Source organism: Oreochromis aureus, linkage group 13 (genome assembly GCF_013358895.1).
Source record: "Oreochromis aureus strain Israel breed Guangdong linkage group 13, ZZ_aureus, whole genome shotgun sequence".
Lineage (NCBI taxonomy): Eukaryota > Metazoa > Chordata > Actinopteri > Cichliformes > Cichlidae > Oreochromis > Oreochromis aureus.
This window is the reverse complement of record NC_052954.1, coordinates 6,716,735-6,734,828: the sequence shown is the minus strand read 5'-3', so window position 1 is coordinate 6,734,828 and position 18,094 is coordinate 6,716,735. Positions and strand designations below refer to the sequence as shown.

Below are 18,094 nucleotides of genomic sequence, written 5' to 3'. Positions count from 1 at the left end.
TGCTCTACCGCCTGAGCTACAGCCACCCAGTGTCAAAGAGGAGTAAACCGTTACTAGGTTTTGGATTAAGTGTACACTCACAAACCTTTCAAACCTGCATTTGAAACGTTGGCTACCAGCAGTGTAGTATTGCAACATGGCATTTGGGTCTTCTAACTAAAATGGGAAAATAGGAACATAAATAATGCCATCATTGCCAGACCTGGCCCACATCTGGTTGACATACACCCTGCCATGACACCAGTCAGTCAGAAGTGCCAGCTTGATGCCAGATCCGGGCCAGACCTGTTTTCTATGAGCCTGGGCCACATAAACCAAACCACAATCGAGCCAGATATAGCATGCCATCGCATAAACAGTGGCATCATTGCCAGACCTGGCCCATATCTGGTTCACATACACTCTGCCATGACACCGGTCAGTCAGAAGTGCCAGCTTGGTGCCAGACCTGTTTTCTGTGGGCCTGGGCCACATAAACCAAACCACAATCGAGCCAGATATGGCATGCCATCACATAGACAGTGCCATCTATGCCAGGCCTGGCCCATATCTGGATGGCATACGTCTTATCATGCCAGAAGTCAGCCAGCACTGCCGGCTTGATACCAGATCCAGGCCAGACCTGCTTGCTATGTGGGAACTACCTCACCACAATTATAAACAGTATATTTGCATAATGACTGAAACAAGCACCACTGACGAACAATGGGCTGTGAGGTCAAGGAAAAGGGAAAGACCATCTCTGAATTGAGACTAATTGCAGCCATTCCCCGACTCTCTGTGAATGGTACTAATGGCCATTACTCAATGGTCATTGATCACTGGTTGCTAATCAATGGCCATGACAATTTGCGTATTAATAATAAAGAAACTGACCTCACATCCCATTGTTTGCCAGTGGGCCAGTTACAGTCATTGTGCAAATGTACTGTTTATAAGGCTGGGAAAACCCACAGTCAGCTGAGACTGAAGATGTCACATGGATGAGTGACGAAACATTTCTCTCACTGCTGCGTCCAGATGAACAGAATCACCTTTATGGGACTTACTGGATCTTGTCTTTTCTTCAGATGAGCCAGGGCCACTGCTGTCAAAGGATGATTTTTATCTCTATCTGCAGGAATTCATATTTAGTGGCATTGCTCTGATCTGGGTCCTTCCCTTCCACATGCATAAGAGGGAAGCGCAATGCAAGGACATCAACAGCAAGACCCCAGCACTGAGCACAACAGGCAACGATAAAAACAAATATAGTGATGATTGAGTCAGACACAGCATCAAAGGAGGAGCTAGGGTAGAAGTGGGTTGCTTTGCAGCTTGCGGCAAACACGGTCAGGCTGAAGCGGCTTAAATAGTGCAACCTCTTTCAGATTTCGACACATAGAAGAATAATCGAGCCATCAACTGTTGTGGGCTGACACTGAGACCAGTTGATCTGCCTGGATTACACCATACTTGACTTCATGGTCTACCAGAATTCACTCATCCCGTCCGCTGTCATGCCGTACTATAAAATGTCAGCTGTGTGTTTGCCAGATTCACTGGACTCTGATCTGGACGGCTGCCATTCATTCAACTGTTTTATTAGTGTACACATAAAACAAACACACACAAGCAAGCAGCGCCACCACGTCAGGACTGACATCTGCTCTCAGACCCACTTTATGGTTGCAGTGTATACTGAGCATGTGTGAAACCAGGCTGTTAAGAGCTCTGCTTCCATATTTGTACCATATGTGTTTATTTGTATTTTGGCATCTTTGTGTACATGTCAGTTGGTGTCAGTGATTAATGAGCGTAATCCACTTCCTTATTTCTATAATAAGAAAAGAAAACATAATAACATCATATAAATTTCTCCTCTGTATCCGAGCCATTCAGCTCCATAAATAGACTAATAAACGCATAAACTAGCTACAGAGAGGGCGGTGAAAGGTTTTTATGCACACCAAATAAATACAATACATTTGAATATGATGTAACTATGAAAATATTGAAAGCTATTTGAATGTAGGCTGTACTTAGAACAAAACTTATTAGTCTTTGTTTTTTCTGTTCACTTTTGCTAATCTTTTTAAAGGTAAATACCCAATTAATATGTCCTAAATAATGACTGAACAATGAAATTTCTGAATTTCACGGCAGTCCACTTCAGTCCTGTTGAAGTGTTTTAGGTGGGAAAAGTGGTGGACTGGCCAACCAAAGTGCCATTCTTTAATTCACCTGATTATATAATGTAAATATTAAACTGATCTATTAATATGATTTCTGACTAGCTTGTCTGACACACCTAGGTACTGTAGTTCACTGATAACCACCAATCTGACCCACTGCATGACTCAGATACAGCATTATATGGCGCTTCCGTGTCTGCCCTTTGAAAACACTCATCAATACACTTCTTTACTCACTTATTGTATGCTTAAAACGTTCAAACAGCCACTGTGGGATCAATACTAGGATTTGCACACAACACACACACAGTTACTGCTCAGGTGGTCCAGGTTTGCTTCCCGAGTTTTCCCTCAGTTCACAGCTTCAGCCTGTGACAGGGACATCACTGTCTCACTCTGATAACATGGAGCAGCTTAATGTTTAGCCCAAGACCCACGCACATGCACACACACACACACTAGAGAGCTAAGAGATTACAAAGGCACAGAGACCCATATGCCGACAAGCAATGGAGACGAGTAAACTCAATGTGAGGCGAATGCGAGGTAACGATCAAGGTGAGTTATAACAGCTAACAGCATTTTAAAATGTGTAATGACTGAAAAAGAAAAAACTTTCAGGACTGAGGTGGCGTTACCTGCCACTGCATCTTTATTTCAGCTGCACTGAGTGAAGAAGCGAAGTGATGGAGTTTAATTCTGTGCAGATGGTAAATTATTACTGATTGTATTGACTGGGAAAAATAATTGACCGTGAAAGTCGCCTAGCTGATATTAATAGCAAAGTGAAAACTTGTTGAAGTCAGTCCAAGCCTTTAATTTGCTAAGTAGGGCTATTAGCCTGTTAATCCACATAAGAGCCTGTCAACTGTGCTGCGTGGCCTGAGAATGAGCGGGTGAATTCATTCTGAACTTGTGATAATGTAAGGAGCAAAATTCAACAAAATTTTCTTTCTCTTAAAATTTTGCGATTTGTTTTTTTATCAGGACAGGAAAATGCTGGCAAGGTAGATTAACGTTAAACATGGTGTTTAATATATTAATAGACTTAACTTCGACACCTGTTCAAGCAATTACGAAAACAGGATTTATTGCTTAGACTTTACAATTTCATGAAAGAGAGTGTTGACTAATGTAATTAGGAAGGAAGGAAAATGTCTTTAAAACAGACTTTTATCCATAAATAACTTTAGATTTTCCACAAGGATATCTGTTTACTTTTCAGAACAGGAAGCTATTTCCATCTATGGTTGAAGTAATTTAACATTTCATTTTTTTCTGATTTTGATCAGCCTGATACAACCCAAAACTAACGTAACGTGTTATAAAAGTCAGCAATTATTATTATTTTTATTTTTACTCTGTATAAAATCTTTAAAATAAAAACACTTTATGGGCAATTGGCTGTCAAAGTCATTCTTGTCTGTGCAGAGCAAACATTAGAAGTGAACTGAATTTATTAGGTTGACAGGTAGACAGACAACTCTAAGAAAAGGGTGCTCCAGGCAAAGAAATAGTCTGACAGCTTTTTTTAATATTTCAACTGTTGAACAAATTAAACAAATAGAAGTTCACACCTCTGACAGCACTAGTGCCGAATTCAATTAAATTTTTGTGCCAAATCACAACAACAGGCACCTCTAGGTACTTTGCATTATAACGTAAAACCATACAAAAACAGAGAGAAATCGGTGGAACAGTCGTACTGCTAAGCTGAGCTAAATATCTGGATGCCCTCGATATTTACAGCAAAGAAATGGGAGCACTCATCTAATTTATTCTCATCATTTATTAGCCCAGGCTTAATCTGTGCATTCTAAACTATTAAAAATCTTAAGTAAAAAGTTATTTGGAAAACTACACATATTAAATAGTTTAAGAAAAGACGAAAACATCCAATAATTTCTGTTTCTTTCTAACAGGTATTGTTGAAAATGACTCCCCAGCAGAACCACATGGCAGCAGCCCTCCCCGACCTGTTTCTGCTCTTGTTCGTCTCTACGTGTATGCGCTGCATGGCTGCCTCTGCGAGGTGGCCTTCACTGCTGTGTGGGACTGGTGCAGCACCCAGGACAGGAGGCTGGCAGGCCACAGCAGTCTGTGGGCACTGCCCATGTATGCCACAGCAATCTATGTCATGGAGAGGCTGAGGGCCCTGATGCTCGCTCAGAATCACCCACTGACTGTGCGGCTCATGCTCTACACTGTTTTCATCTACCTGTGGGAGTTCAGCTGGGGTGTGGGGCTTAGTTTGTTGGGAGCCTGTCCATGGGACTACTCAGGCCATAGGTACAACCTGGGAGGACTGATAACTCTGGACTATGCACTTCCCTGGGCTGTGGCTGCATATATAGCAGAACAGCATGTGATCAGGCACACTTTAAGAATAAGACTGCATAACTGAACTGCTGTTGTGACGATCTGGACTCATGTGCTTCCAAAACACTTAACGAATTAATTTCGTATCAATTATATTGAAAGTAACTATTCTGTTGTTTTTAGCAGGATAATAAACCTGACTGTGTAAGTACATTAAAGGAGTAGTCTTGGTTTTGGAAAATAAGATGACAATAAGTCTTTACACAAAGCCACAGATATGAATTGGCCCGGACACTTGGAAAAATAAAATATTATGAAGAAACAGCAGGTGTAGTTTTAAAGTAAAGTGAATAAAAACAGAAAGAATGATCACCAATGAGCTTTGAACTATTGAGAAAGTGAAGCCAGCTTTTTTTAATCCTTTGATCTTTTCCCTGGATTACTCACGCTAAGCTAAAATAATCCAATCACTTAATACAGTCAACATCTTTGCTTTAAAAAGCAGTTTTATTTTAAACATTTAGCCTCATTGAAAGTAGAAGAAATTACAGCAATCAATTTTCTCAGTGCAACATAAATACTCTTTGTAGCTTCAAGGCCAAATTCATGCATGTAAGCAAACGAGGAACTGTCCAAATATTTCATCCTTTAGAAAGATTGTTTAAAACAGCTTGTACCGATTTGCAATGAGGAAGTTACTCTATGTATTAAAAAGAACTGAACAATAACAGCACACGTGGTTCAGCACATGTGGGTGCACATGTAATTACACAAAGACAAACATAGATTTACGCTCTGTCTATGCACACGCAGACCTATTTAAGTGTCTACAGATAATGTGAGACAAAGCGTCCTGCAAAGTAGTAGATGGGAGCAAAATGAAAAACAGGAGATGTCCACAAATATAGCTAAATGCTGAAAAGTAGGCATCAGAACAGAAACTAGTTAGTCAAAAACACAAACACGTACCCTGTGCTGTGATTGGTGCCTTCCTGGTAACGTGTTTTGCTGGTGCACCTGAAGCAGTAAAATTCTGAATTCAAACAAGCTCAAATTTCAGCACTGGGGATAAATAAAATAGTAGACAAAACCTAATAAGTGGGCTTTAAATTATCTTCATATATGACAATAACATCATTAAGCTTACGCACTACCACTCCCAAAGTATCTGGAAGAATTCAAATCTTTATTGAAAGGCTCTTTCAGACTGTCAACTGAAGGCTAATTACACTGCTGATTTATAAAGTGTCACCAGTTCTTAAATGTCAGCTTTGTAAGACATGACAAATGTAGGTGGTTGAAAAGCAGAAGACAAGTACTCAACCAATCAGAACTGTCCAGTGCAGCAAGCTCCACACCCATGGTTCCCATTACTTATTAATAAATATTGCCCCACCTAGCTGGAACGTTTTATTGCAGGGCAACGTTCCTGGATCTTAATTTATAGCTTACACGTCCATGGGAAAAGTTTCTGCAGTGAAAACGATTCAGAAAATGTTCATTAAAAAAAATATTTGTATTTATTTTTTTAGTCTGGGTGCCATCGATAATTATGACTGGCATCTCACAGCCAAATGTGCTTTGAACTCATTTCCAGTCATTTGTGCAGTACTGGGGGAAATCCCGTACTCCATTAAACAGTGATGATTAAATCTGGCAAGCTGAAGTTGGCACCTATCAGCAGTGTCATCTGACAACAAGGCTGCGTTCCTGATACTCGTTGAAACTTGTGTTTTTAAGTCCTTTCAGCCACTGGGACTGAAGTTTATGAGTGACAGTCATCTTGCAAGGAAAGCACATATTTTTATTTCTATAGATATTTATTTATTTTTCTCTCAGCCATTTTAGCCAACCTGCTATTCCATTTTAAGATAAAACCTCTTCTCACTAACACTCTGGTATTCATCTCCTTTTTTATGTTGCAGCTTTTGAGCCGGGTCGTAACAGCACTCACGTACAATTACATCTGATAGGAGAGTACAGTTTTCACATTCTTTAATCACTTTTATTGCAGGGTTTACATCATTTAGTCTTTATGTGTTAGTCCATGAAATGCTTTTCAGTGAGCAGGACAGCACTTTCTAATACAGATGTGACTTAGAGTTCATGCTTGGGTTGATGAGTATTTAATGATTGAGGGTATCAATTAATACAGCTACAAGTAAGAAAAGTAAAAAGAGATAAATAATTTTTACATGAAGATTTGCTCACTTTAATGAATGCTACAGCGCTCTATTCATTTTTAGAATCACAGTGGCAACACTTTGAAGTCTATGTGATGGTTTTAAACTTTGTTTTGTGTTCAAACATAACCTTAAAAGAAAAATTGCTCTTTTTAAGAAAATAATTTATCTTATTATGTGGGACTGTAGCCTAAGGGTCATACTGGTAACTGGTAAATATGTCACAGTGTATTTCAGGACATGCTATTGAGTAACATGAAAAGAATATAAAAAAGCAGCATAACAAATTACTTTTTACTGGGAAGTAATCAAATTCATTTCTTTTAAGTAATTGTAAAACTAACACTAGATATGACCGTAATGTTATTAAACAGAATTAATTTGGTTACAAAAATCCAAACAAAGCATTGGGTTTGGCTCCAAAACTGTCAGTCTGCTGGTTGACGTGAACAGACGTGAACAGGCAGCCTGCTAAGGAGTCAAATTCCTGTTAGCTTGGTGTTTCAGTTCACTACTGTGTTTTCAGGAACTATTCAAATTTTATTCAAGGGGCTAAAAGGTTTATGAAACAGCAACAGGTTCTACATGTCAGTTTTGTAAGCAACTACACAAAATGTGTAGGTGGCTATGAAGCAGTTCGTTGGAAAAGTTCATCTGACAACAACGTTGTGTTTCTGATACCTGTTGAAACTTGTGTTTTTAAGTCATTACAGACACTAGAAATGCAGTTTATGAGTGACAGCCAGCTTACAAGGAAAGGGCAAATGCTCAGACTGCATGTTTTTATATATGCATTTCACTCTCACATAAAATTACATGTAGTGATTGATGAATGCAAGAATATAGCATCATCATTGTTCATTACTACTGTCTACTGTCTACCCTTACTACATGGTCTATGCTACTTACTGTATTTGTTTTATACATAAAATACTTTCAGTTTTTCGAGCTCATTTAAATAATTCGAGCTCCCCTCCCAGCATATGTTTCAATGCAGGTGTGATTTGACGGTTGGTGCTTAAGGTCTCTTCCTCTCTGGGTTTTGGATCACAACCAAGGCGACAGTCCCCTCAGCTCTCTGCCACTGGTATCTACGACAGAGAAAGTCACTGCATGTAAATCTGGAGAGTTCACTTTCAACACGTTTGATCCAATAATTTGTACACTGAGTGAAAGAGTTTGTGATTTACTGACAACTTGATATTGACTTACTGGCTCTGCTCGGGAATGAGCAAACTGTCTCCTGCAGAGAGACTGAACTCCTGCTCATTCATAGTCACTGTAGAAGATCCCTCCTAAGAAAGACATGTAGAAGAAGAAGGGAGATTTACATGTGCATCCAGGGACAGACTGTTGGGACAGACTCTGCATACATACCAACTGCCAAACCCACACATCAGTTTGGGGTGTTGTCATCTCTGTGAGTCCAGGTCCGAACACCATCGCCTGTTGGGGAGGCAGTAAAAATAGTCTTGCTTATCACTATCATTATCTACAACACGTCTAGTCTCGTTCTGTTATTTCAACAATAATGATACCTTTGACTTCAAAACATCCTTTCTGCCGGATAGACCTTACTATACAGTTGTGGTCAGAAGTTTACAGACACTCATCATGGGCATGTAATTTTGTCATAGTAATTTTGTTCCAGTAGTTTCCAGTTCAGGGTAGGCTCGTGCCTCTGTGGCCCCTGGGTTGTCCCTGAAAGTCCTAGCCAATACCCTCTCATGTGAGGGAGACAATTTGTGTCTTCTTGTGGTGGCACACACATTAAACCTGTACTTACAAATATTTATTTAAGGTGTGATCTTACAATCTAGTTACTTAGTGCTTTCAAACAAGTCCTGTTTATACTGGCAAAAAGAAACAACCATTGCCAGCAGTCAACCATGATGACAAGAAGCTCGTCTTAAAGGACAATGCAGAACCTTCAGGATTGCTTATTAAAAGAAATAAGTGAATGCATGTTTATATTTGAGTGCGTATGTATACGTTTGACCCTGCGTGGATTTAAGAAAAATATTTTGGGGGTTTTTAAGTAATTAAAGATGCGTGCTGTGCAATCATTCCACTTTGGTTTTCATGATTCAAAGAAATCATGAAAACCAAAATTGTAACTACATATGAGTGCAGGCCTAAATGAAATGTTTTACTGAAAATGACTGAAAACAACCCTGATCAACCATCTCATATAAGATCAGTACCTGACACTAGGTTTCTTACCTCAGTCTCAAACTGAGCTCCGAACATGTCGATGGGCCTGCCATTCCCCAAAGATGGCCTCTGTTTTTCCAGCCAGTCTTTGAAGGAGAAGGGCGTCATCACATTCATGGTGTTCAGCTGGAAAGGAGGTTCCCTGAAGACTTCATCTATCCATCCAATAATAAACATTGACACCAGTTCAAACTTTATAGGGACTTACAATTTCTTCTGAACAACTCACTTGGATCAGGTTTCCCCGTTTTGCACTGCTTGGATGCCATGAACCTGAAAGTAAAATACAGTCAAGTCAACATACTTAAAAGAAAGAGCAGGATCTAAGTATGGCTTGTAAAAATTAAAAGATGCCTTACTCCTTGATTATTGGCACCAGCTGGGTTCCTAGATCCTGACAGTAGAACCATTTTTCAAATAGGATGTTAGTGGTGTTGTCTACATAGTACCTGAGAGCACAAATACATGCTAACATAAAAATCTGAATTGAAGAATTGTTTTTTGGGGTTTGGGGGGTTTTTTGTTTGCTTTTTTTTTGTGTTTCACTAAGATCTAAGACTCAATTCAATAAAATTTTTATTTATCTATTGTAAGACCCTACAATAAAACAGAACAAAGTAGCTGCTGATGAAGATAGCCACTTAATTAAATCCAAGGCATCACTTAACATTTAACATTTATATATAAAAAATGTAGCCAGTGGTGTAAATACATATCATTAAAGGTTTATTTGTTCAAATAATAAATCATTAAGCAAAATGTGCTGGGTATAATCTGAAGTATACCAGCCCCATAAATTTTATTTGACCAGATTCGATAAAGTTAAACATTTTACACTGTACTTATTTTTGTTCTTGCTTGTACTTGAAAATTGATTAATTAATTAAAGTAGTTTAAGTCAACATTTTGGGCATACATTTTTGTGAGTGTAGTTTTAAGTCTTACTTGATACAGCATGCTGTCTATTTAGTAAATTATGGTCCTGTATAGAGAAAAACAGACAATAAGGAGAGTATGGCCAGCTTGTGATTTATGGAGGGTCAGGAGTGCCAGAATGAATTCATTAAATATGCCATTAAATAATTAATTAAATGCCCATTCATTTTATTCAAAACACTTAATAAATTATTTATTTCAATTGTAATTAATTAATGACACGTTTAATTAATGAATTATATATTTAATTAAGTATTTATTTATTTCACATTTTAATTAATCATTGACACAACTGATTATTTATTCACTTGTGTATTTATTTAATGATTTTGGCACTCCTGGCCCTCCAAAGTGATTGACACGGGGACTCTGTCAAATCCCCAAAATGCTGCTGTAATTTGATTATGTTGTCAGATTTGAATTTGATTTTATTTGTTGTAAAAATGTAAATTTGTTACATACTTACAAGGTAAACATTAAAGTTTACATCGAATCTGGTCAAATAAAATATATTTAACTGGTTTACAGTTTATACCACACGTTTTCTTAACTGATCTCTGATAAACCTCTTTTTATGTCAGTTGAGTTTTACTTAAAATTAGTGCCTTGTATTTATGAGGGCAAAAAATCTTTTTTTTTAAGTGCAGCTGTGATTTTCCTGTCATTTTTATGACCATTCATCATTTTCCGCTGTCAACAACTCTCTAAGAAAAAATGCAGAAGATCGAAACTACAGCAGTGAACCTCAGGCAGTCGGTTTCAGTGAGCAGTCTTCTCCTTTCCATCACCAAGCCCACGGTGTTAGCCTGTCTCTGGGGGGAGTGAGGGATCCGAGCTGGCAGCAGAAACATCTAAAATTTGAGACAAAAAGTAGTGGAATGCACAGTGAAGAAGATTCACCTGAGATAAAGCTTATTGCACAAGCTTGCTGTGCTTCCTTATTTTTATCAGCAGAGAGCGATGGGAACTGGAGCAGAAAAATAGTTTCCAGGAGGGTTTAGTGCAGCTGTCTATCTCAACTAGCATTTGAGATAAAATATTTATAAATATTTTTTATTCCTGTTTTGAAAGATGACTAAATAATTTCTGTTTTCTGTTAAATAAGTATCTTACTACAAATTTAGAGCTAACACACTACATTGTGGGGGGTCTAAGAGACCTGGGCCCATCCCGACTGGCTGTGAGAAGTATTTTCTTAGATATTATCTTCAGTTACTAAATGTGGTTTTGTTTGTTTTTTTGTTTTTTTAGTACAGAGCTTTTATGATGTTATCACAGAACAATTTTCTGACTATTCACTACAGCCCGTTTCACATTTACAAACACGTGTTAAATCTGAGCAGCGCATCGCGGTTGAGCACAATGTGAAAAAACTTTCCTCTACTTTATTTGGACGCTGCTGTAGACGCCTCAGGTTGTGACATGGGTTACTGAACTTGTATGACTTCCTTATGTTTAAAAGATATTTACACCAGTCTCAGCGGGGAAAACCCAATTGTTAACAAATAATTTTTCGCAGGTTTTTTCCTCCTTTTCACAGAAGGAGTATTCTCCAGGGTCTGTCAGTGCAAAATGGGAGGAAGGGGCTACAGCAGGCAAGTCAATGCATCAAATATATTTTCTATTGAATGTAAAAAAAAATGTGGAGAATAAATGGCTGTTTGAGCTGAAAATTTCAGTAAAGTTCAGTGACTCTGCAGCGCAGCGCACCGCTCTCTCTGCTGCTCTCTCACTCATCTGATATTTAATTACAATCTCTTTGTTTAAGTGAATGGACGGCCTGTCTCAGTCTTCACAATTAATAATGATGGATTGGGAATTGTTTTCTTAATCTCTTCATACGTGTGTAGCAGAAGTATTAAAAATAATAATCTGTGCAATTAAAAGGCCCAGACCAAATTACTCTGTACCCATCCAGAGGTAGAATCCTGCAGCTCCTCTTGCACAAACAGCTTAATTAATGCTTTTTTTAAAAGTGTTCCTTATTTTTTATGCAACTTTACAGTTAAATTCTATCTGAATGAATGTGTGAGTATTTGTGCACAGCAAAGGTAAGAAGCAGAAACATAAAAGTTTAGAGCTTACCTCTCCCTCTTTGATGTGTACATCCTTGTGTTTACCATTTTCAATCACCTTCAGACACATGTCCCCCTTCAACTGGTAGAATAACTACTTAATACAGAGAAAGAAAACAAAGAATGGCAGTGGGTTAAATACATGTCATAGATATTTATTTGCAGGCATCAGCAGGTACTTCAGTTGTTAAAAGCTGTTAGTCACAATTAACATAAAGAAATCTCAGACCAACCAGTCAAAGCTCAGTCTGGGTAATGTAGGTGGCAGGAAGAAGAAAGCACATCAATACTGAAAGAACCAAGAGGGAGATATAACACAGAGTGTCCCAAATGCAAGGAATCAAATGTCAATATTATGTTTAGCTTCTTGATATTTCTTAAAGGGCAGTGAATCCTTTCAACTACTTTAGTCAAAAGTATTTCCATTGGCAGAAATGTACACAGTCCGTGTTTCGTGTTAGGAACAAAAAGATCCTACACTGATTAATGGAAATCAAAATTATTGACCTAGATAGGTCTGAATTCAAAGACATGCTGAGAATCACATGAAAAAACAATGCAGCAGGCTAGTCCAATTTACCAAATTTTATTGCAGCAAATCAATCAAATGGTCCTCAGTAGTTTGTATGGACTCCACAGGCATGTATGCATGCGTGAAAATGTCAGGCATGCTCCTAGTGAGACGGCGGATGGTGTCCTAGAAGGTCTGGATCAGGAAATCACTGAGCTCCTGAACAGTGTGAGGTGCAACCTGGTGGCATCAAATGGACCAAAACACGATGTCCCAGAGGTGAGCATCAGGGCCAGTAAGTGGTCATTCTTTCATTCTCTCTGCCTGGACGCTCTCACCACATGAAGCCAGCTGGGTATTGTCATGCACGAAGAGCAACTCAGACCTTCCGTGGCCCTGTCAAGCTCTCCTAGAAAAACTGCCTGTCTCTGTGCTGGGAGACACAGCAAACCTTATGGCAATGCCACATATTGCTGTGTCATCCTTGAGGAGTTTAACTACCTCAAGAACTACCTCTGTAGGGTCCAGACATCACCTTCCTTTAATTTTTTTTGAGCAGCATATTTACCAACATGGTACCAGAACATGGCTCTGTTCTGGTACCACCTTGCTAACCCATGAAAACTGAAAAGTCAGAGGTGGGTAGAGCAGCAGCAGGACCCCTAATAGAACAGGCTTTAATGACAAGAAAATGACAGTTACAAAGTCAGATACATGAAAGAAGCAGATGGAAGGGAGGTGGGTGGCAAAGTGGCTTGCAGATGTGTAGCAACTGACAAAGCAGCTTAAATAGAGCACCACATATGAGATAGCCATATATGTGATGTGTGGATTGTATCAGCTGAGCCTTCAGCTGATATGAGTGGGCATATCTTGGAACTGCAGCTGACCTTGACTTCATGGCCTGTTTGAACAAAAATCATGTTTAGATTCACAAACAAAGAGCTCATACGTGACTCTGATTCAGCTGAGTGTGATGCAGTTGGTGTTCAGCAAGAAGCACGACAACAGTCTCCAGGATGTAGGCACACGTTTCTTTCTCAGTGATTAAGAGGAGAGTCACTCAACAAAAAATGTATGGATAATCAAATAATGAGCCTCAATTAAAATCAAAGGAAGAAAACTCGTAAAAAATAATAATAATAATAATAATAATAATAACACTCATGAGCCAAACCAGAAGCTTAATCTTCCTGTGTTATGACATAAATATTTATGACAGTCAGATTCCTCAGACTGCCTCAGGGTTTTAGTGGGTTTTGTTTTGTTTTTCTTTTTTTTTTTTCACAATCCGCCAAGTGCATCAAAACTTACTGGATGATTTCTAATCTAATCTAATCTTTCTTTCTTTCTTTCTAAGAGTTGGGAGTTCGCCTTGTAATCGGAAGGTTGCCGGTTCGAGCCCCGGCTCGGACAGTCTCGGTCGTTGTGTCCTTGGGCAAGACACTTCACCCGTTGCCTACTGGTGGTGGTCAGAGCGCCCGGTGGCGCCAGTGTTCGGCAGCCTCACCTCTGTCAGTGCGCCCCAGGGTGGCTGTGGCTACAATGTAGCTTGCCATCACCAGTGTGTGAATGTGTGTGTGAATGGGTGGATGACTGGTTGTGTAAAGCGCTTTGGGGTCCTTAGGGACTAGTAAAGCGCTATACAAATACAGGCCATTTACCATTCTTTCTTTTTTTAAACACAAACGCTGTTATAAGAACTGTAGTTTCCATAGAATTATTTTATATTAAATCATGATTCAGTAGCAGTGAATGTTTAATGTTGTGAAAATGGCTGTCAGCTCACACACTTTATACTTTGACACAGAAGCAAGGAAAACCAGTAGCAGCAGCTGTCCAAAATAGCCTAACCAAGCATTGCAACACTTTGGTGGAATTTGCCCTAAAAGGACAAATGAAGCAACTTTGCAGAAAACTGTTAATGTTGTCTTTTGTATTAAATTGCAGGTTCCTCTGCTTTCATAGTCCATGTGTGTTGCTGGAATGAGGAAAAAAGGAGACTAGTCCACCTCTCACCTCCTCCCCTTCCTCTATGTGATAATCCTTCCTGGTGTTAGGGCCTCCGACAAACATGACAAGCAGCTGGGAGAAGTGCCTGAGACAAAGAGGAATTAAAATCATGTCAGTGCATGCACTGTGTCCTCGCAGTTCAACTGTCTGAATCCTGAGTGTTCAAACTGCCACATAAATTACACATTGCTCAATAATTACAAAACTCAATTCACATTTGCAAAGAATAAAGAGTGAGAGTGCAGCTAAGAGTAAATGTGTTACTTACATGAGTTTGTTGCACACTGGGGGCAGGAATGCATTCTGATTTTCTGCAATCCAGTGTTCCACATTGACCTGAAGAGTACTGCTGTTCATTTTGACGTGATTTGTGCAGCAGAATGAAACCTCTGGGAATGACCTCTCTGTCTGCTGTTATGACTGTTTTAAGCAAGAGGACACATAAAGTACAAAATGCAGAAGTGGGAGTAAGCAAATCGGGGTGGAGCTCGATTTCTTAGCTGGGTTAAAGGTTGTTGTTTAATAAGTAACATCATGCTGTCCTGCAGACCAAATGGAATCTTTTGCAACATGCACAACGCCACGATGGGAGCAGTTTTTACCTGGCCTACACTGTACAAAGGGTATTTGAGGTCTAGTTGAGGTAAAAAATTATTCTCACTCAGTTTTCTGCTTCAGTGTTGGTTGTACATTTTGGTTGAGTTTCAACCAACTTGTAATTAAAGTCTGTTCCTTCAGTTTGCTATTTTTATTTAAGTGAAAGTTGGATTTTCCAACACATCTATGAGGTTTACAAGAGAAAGCAACACTTTTCTCGGGGAAAATGCCTTATTTGTGCCAGAGGTCAAGGGAGAAAAGTCAGGCTGCTTTGAGCTGATAGGAAAGAAACAGTAACTGAATAATCATTACAACCAAGGTATGCATGCGGAAGAGCTTCTCTGAACCTAACCCCAACAGGTCGCAGCAGATGGCCCCGTCCCTCCCTGAGCCCGGTTCTGCTGGAGATTTCTTCCTGTTAAAACACAGTTTTTCCTTCCCACTGTCGCCAAAGTGCTTGCTCATAGGGGATCATATGATTGTTGGGTTTTTCGCTATATGTATTATTGTAGGTTCTACCTTGCAATATAAATCGCCTTGAGGCAACTGTTGTTGTGATTTAGCGCTGTATAAATAAAATAAAACTGAATTGAACTGACTGCACAACACACTAAACCTTGAAGATGGGCAGGTTCCACTCATGTTAGTAAGAACAGGAAACTGAGGATAGTTTCTACAAGGTCACCAAAACTGGGCAAAAGAAGATTGGAAATGTGTTCCCTGGTCTTGCTTTCAATATTTGGATAATAGGGTCAGATTTAGGTTAAACAACATGCAAGCATGTATCCAACTGCTGGCAGTGTTTCTTTGAACACTTCGGACCCTTTAGTACCAACTGAGCATCTTTTAAACACGCCAGCCTACCTCATTGTTGCTGACTATTTCCATCCCACACTCTTCACATGGCTCATAACGTGCCATGTCCCAAAGCTCAAGTCATTTCAAACTGGTTTCTTGAAAACCAGAATGAGTTCACTGAGGTCGCCAGATCTCAATCCAGTAGACCACCTTTCACTCCATGGATGTAAAGCCAACAAATCTGCAAAGGCTGTGTGATCCCATTATGTTAATATGGAGTAAACTCTCTGAGAGATGTTTCCAGCATCTTATTGAATCTATGCCATGAAAAGGTAAGGTTGTTTGGTAAGCAACAAGTGGTCCGGTAGTACTAAAGTGAACTGAATAAGGTATCTGATAGGTGTATACGGACTTCAGACCAAAATGGGCTGATGTTCATGTGAATTCCTGCTTGTTTCATCAAGTTAGATTTTGAAAAATGTGTTTTGTAATATTGAAATCAAATTTGTGATTTTGATCCAGTGGAAAAAATACTGAAGGACTTCATGAATTCAGTAGTTACTAGAAATAAGAGTTACAGAAGATGTTAAAACCAAAAATTCACACACTTCCAGCAAGTTCCAGCATTTTTGTAACGTGTTTAACTGAAGAATTTACAAAGAGGGTATTCTAAAGGGTTTACTAACTTTTGAGAATCAATGATGAGTGAAGATGAAAGTCTGTTTGAGATATTTGGTCATGGGCAAAGAATGCACTGACCAATAAAAAGAGTCAAGCTTACATAAAGCCACAAAAACAACCACCACAAAGAAAAGTGAAGTGAAAATGGTAATTTAATCTGTTCAATATCATATCTGCTGTACAAAGTGTGCTTAGAGTTAAGACATTTAATCAACTGATAATCATTTAACCTTCAGTATGAAACCAAAACAATTAACTATGTTATTGACAATGTTTTTGATGCAAGCTCTGTCGTGTTTTCAGTGTTTTCTTGCCAAGATATGTTGAGCAAGATTCATCACAAGAGCAGTTGTTTCTTCCTTTTTGTATTGATTTGTCATGACTAATATATTCTTTGCGGAGGAATTATGAGTTACCAGTGAGCAACAAGTACATCAGTAATTTGAAGTCCAGTGGAATATGAACAAAGAAATCCTTCAAGTGCTGTTCAGAGATATTTATTAAGTAAAAACCTACCTCCTAGTGGGCCAACTTGAAATGACAATTTTACAAGTAGCTCAAAGAAGTGTATGCTGTAAATTATCGAGAGCATAAATTTTGCTATTGAAACGAAATTTCAGGAAACTAATCAAAATGTAGATAAATGAAGATTTGTACGTGCACACAGTCATGTGGCGTGTTTTAGACAGTAAAAATGTATTTTGTCCAAAAAAAGAGCTTGTGAACATGGTTATACTACTTCTGTTAACCCCGTTCAATAAAAAGCTGCGTCTAGACTAAAGGCACATTTTTACTAGATCCTTTCAAATGCATCGTGTTGGTGTGCAGAGGTGTACAAAGTTAAACTACCACTGTCCAAAAACATATTAAACACACTGTAGATGCTTTTAAAGGAATTTCTGGCAGTTTATTCAACGAGTGAAAGTCTGTCTTTACACTATGCCATAAACAAAGAAAGACAAGACTTTTATGTATCTATAGTTATTGTAACTAAAGCTATATTTTGTTGCATCTGTTATTCATTGTTTTTTCTGTGAGACGGTTCCCCCTCGTGGTCACAAAGGTAATAAAATATTATCCCAAAACAACAGTTACGCAGTATTTATTTTGTAGACAGACTGTACATAAAGTCAGAACGCGTCTATCAATTACAATTCAACTAATACTTTTTTAAATGTACTTTTAATTTCATGAAAACTGTTTAAGCGGGGTCATTCAATAAAGGGATAAAGATTTCATTGGTTCTCTTCGTGTGTGTTCTTTTTAACCTATCACAACCAATATTAGCTTGTGTACACTCACATTAGTTACGTGATCTCTAATCAACGTATTATATATTTTGATACTTAGTCGTTTTGAAGCTTATTATTTATTTAAGTATTGATTATAGTTCATATGTTAGTCCTGAAGATACACTTTTTATTTTAAGTAGAAAATAGGATGTTAGTGCTACCTGCATCCGCTCGTGTTTTGTTGGGCTCATCAGGCTCGGGTCAGGCCTCGGTGGTCACGTGATTTGTGGCCTCACTGAGGCGGTGCCTTCTGCTCAGCGTGCTGCACGCAGACGTTGTCTCAGCAAACACCGTCACATTT

The 18,094-nt window shown here is 38.8% G+C and overlaps 2 protein-coding genes across 2 annotated transcripts; one reads left to right on the top strand and one right to left on the bottom strand.

Moving 5' to 3' along the window:
• Nucleotides 1–2,680: 2,680 nt before the first annotated feature.
• On the top strand, nt 2,681–4,578 carry LOC116315106 (transmembrane protein 229b-like). Its single transcript, XM_031733281.2, has 2 exons — nt 2,681–2,732; nt 4,097–4,578. The coding sequence occupies exons 1-2, from the start codon at nt 2,684–2,686 to the stop codon at nt 4,576–4,578; spliced, it is 531 nt and encodes a 176-aa protein (XP_031589141.1). The 5' UTR covers nt 2,681–2,683.
• Nucleotides 4,579–6,471: 1,893 nt separating this feature from the next.
• haao (3-hydroxyanthranilate 3,4-dioxygenase) lies at nt 6,472–18,077 on the bottom strand. The gene is made up of 11 exons (XM_031733286.2): nt 17,955–18,077; nt 14,694–14,845; nt 14,432–14,510; nt 11,912–11,995; nt 10,571–10,677; nt 9,250–9,339; nt 9,120–9,163; nt 8,900–9,045; nt 8,054–8,122; nt 7,889–7,971; nt 6,472–7,767 (listed from the first exon to the last, which is right to left on the bottom strand). The coding sequence occupies exons 2-11, from the start codon at nt 14,780–14,782 to the stop codon at nt 7,695–7,697; spliced, it is 864 nt and encodes a 287-aa protein (XP_031589146.1). The 5' UTR covers nt 14,783–14,845; nt 17,955–18,077; the 3' UTR covers nt 6,472–7,694.
• Nucleotides 18,078–18,094: the final 17 nt, after the last annotated feature.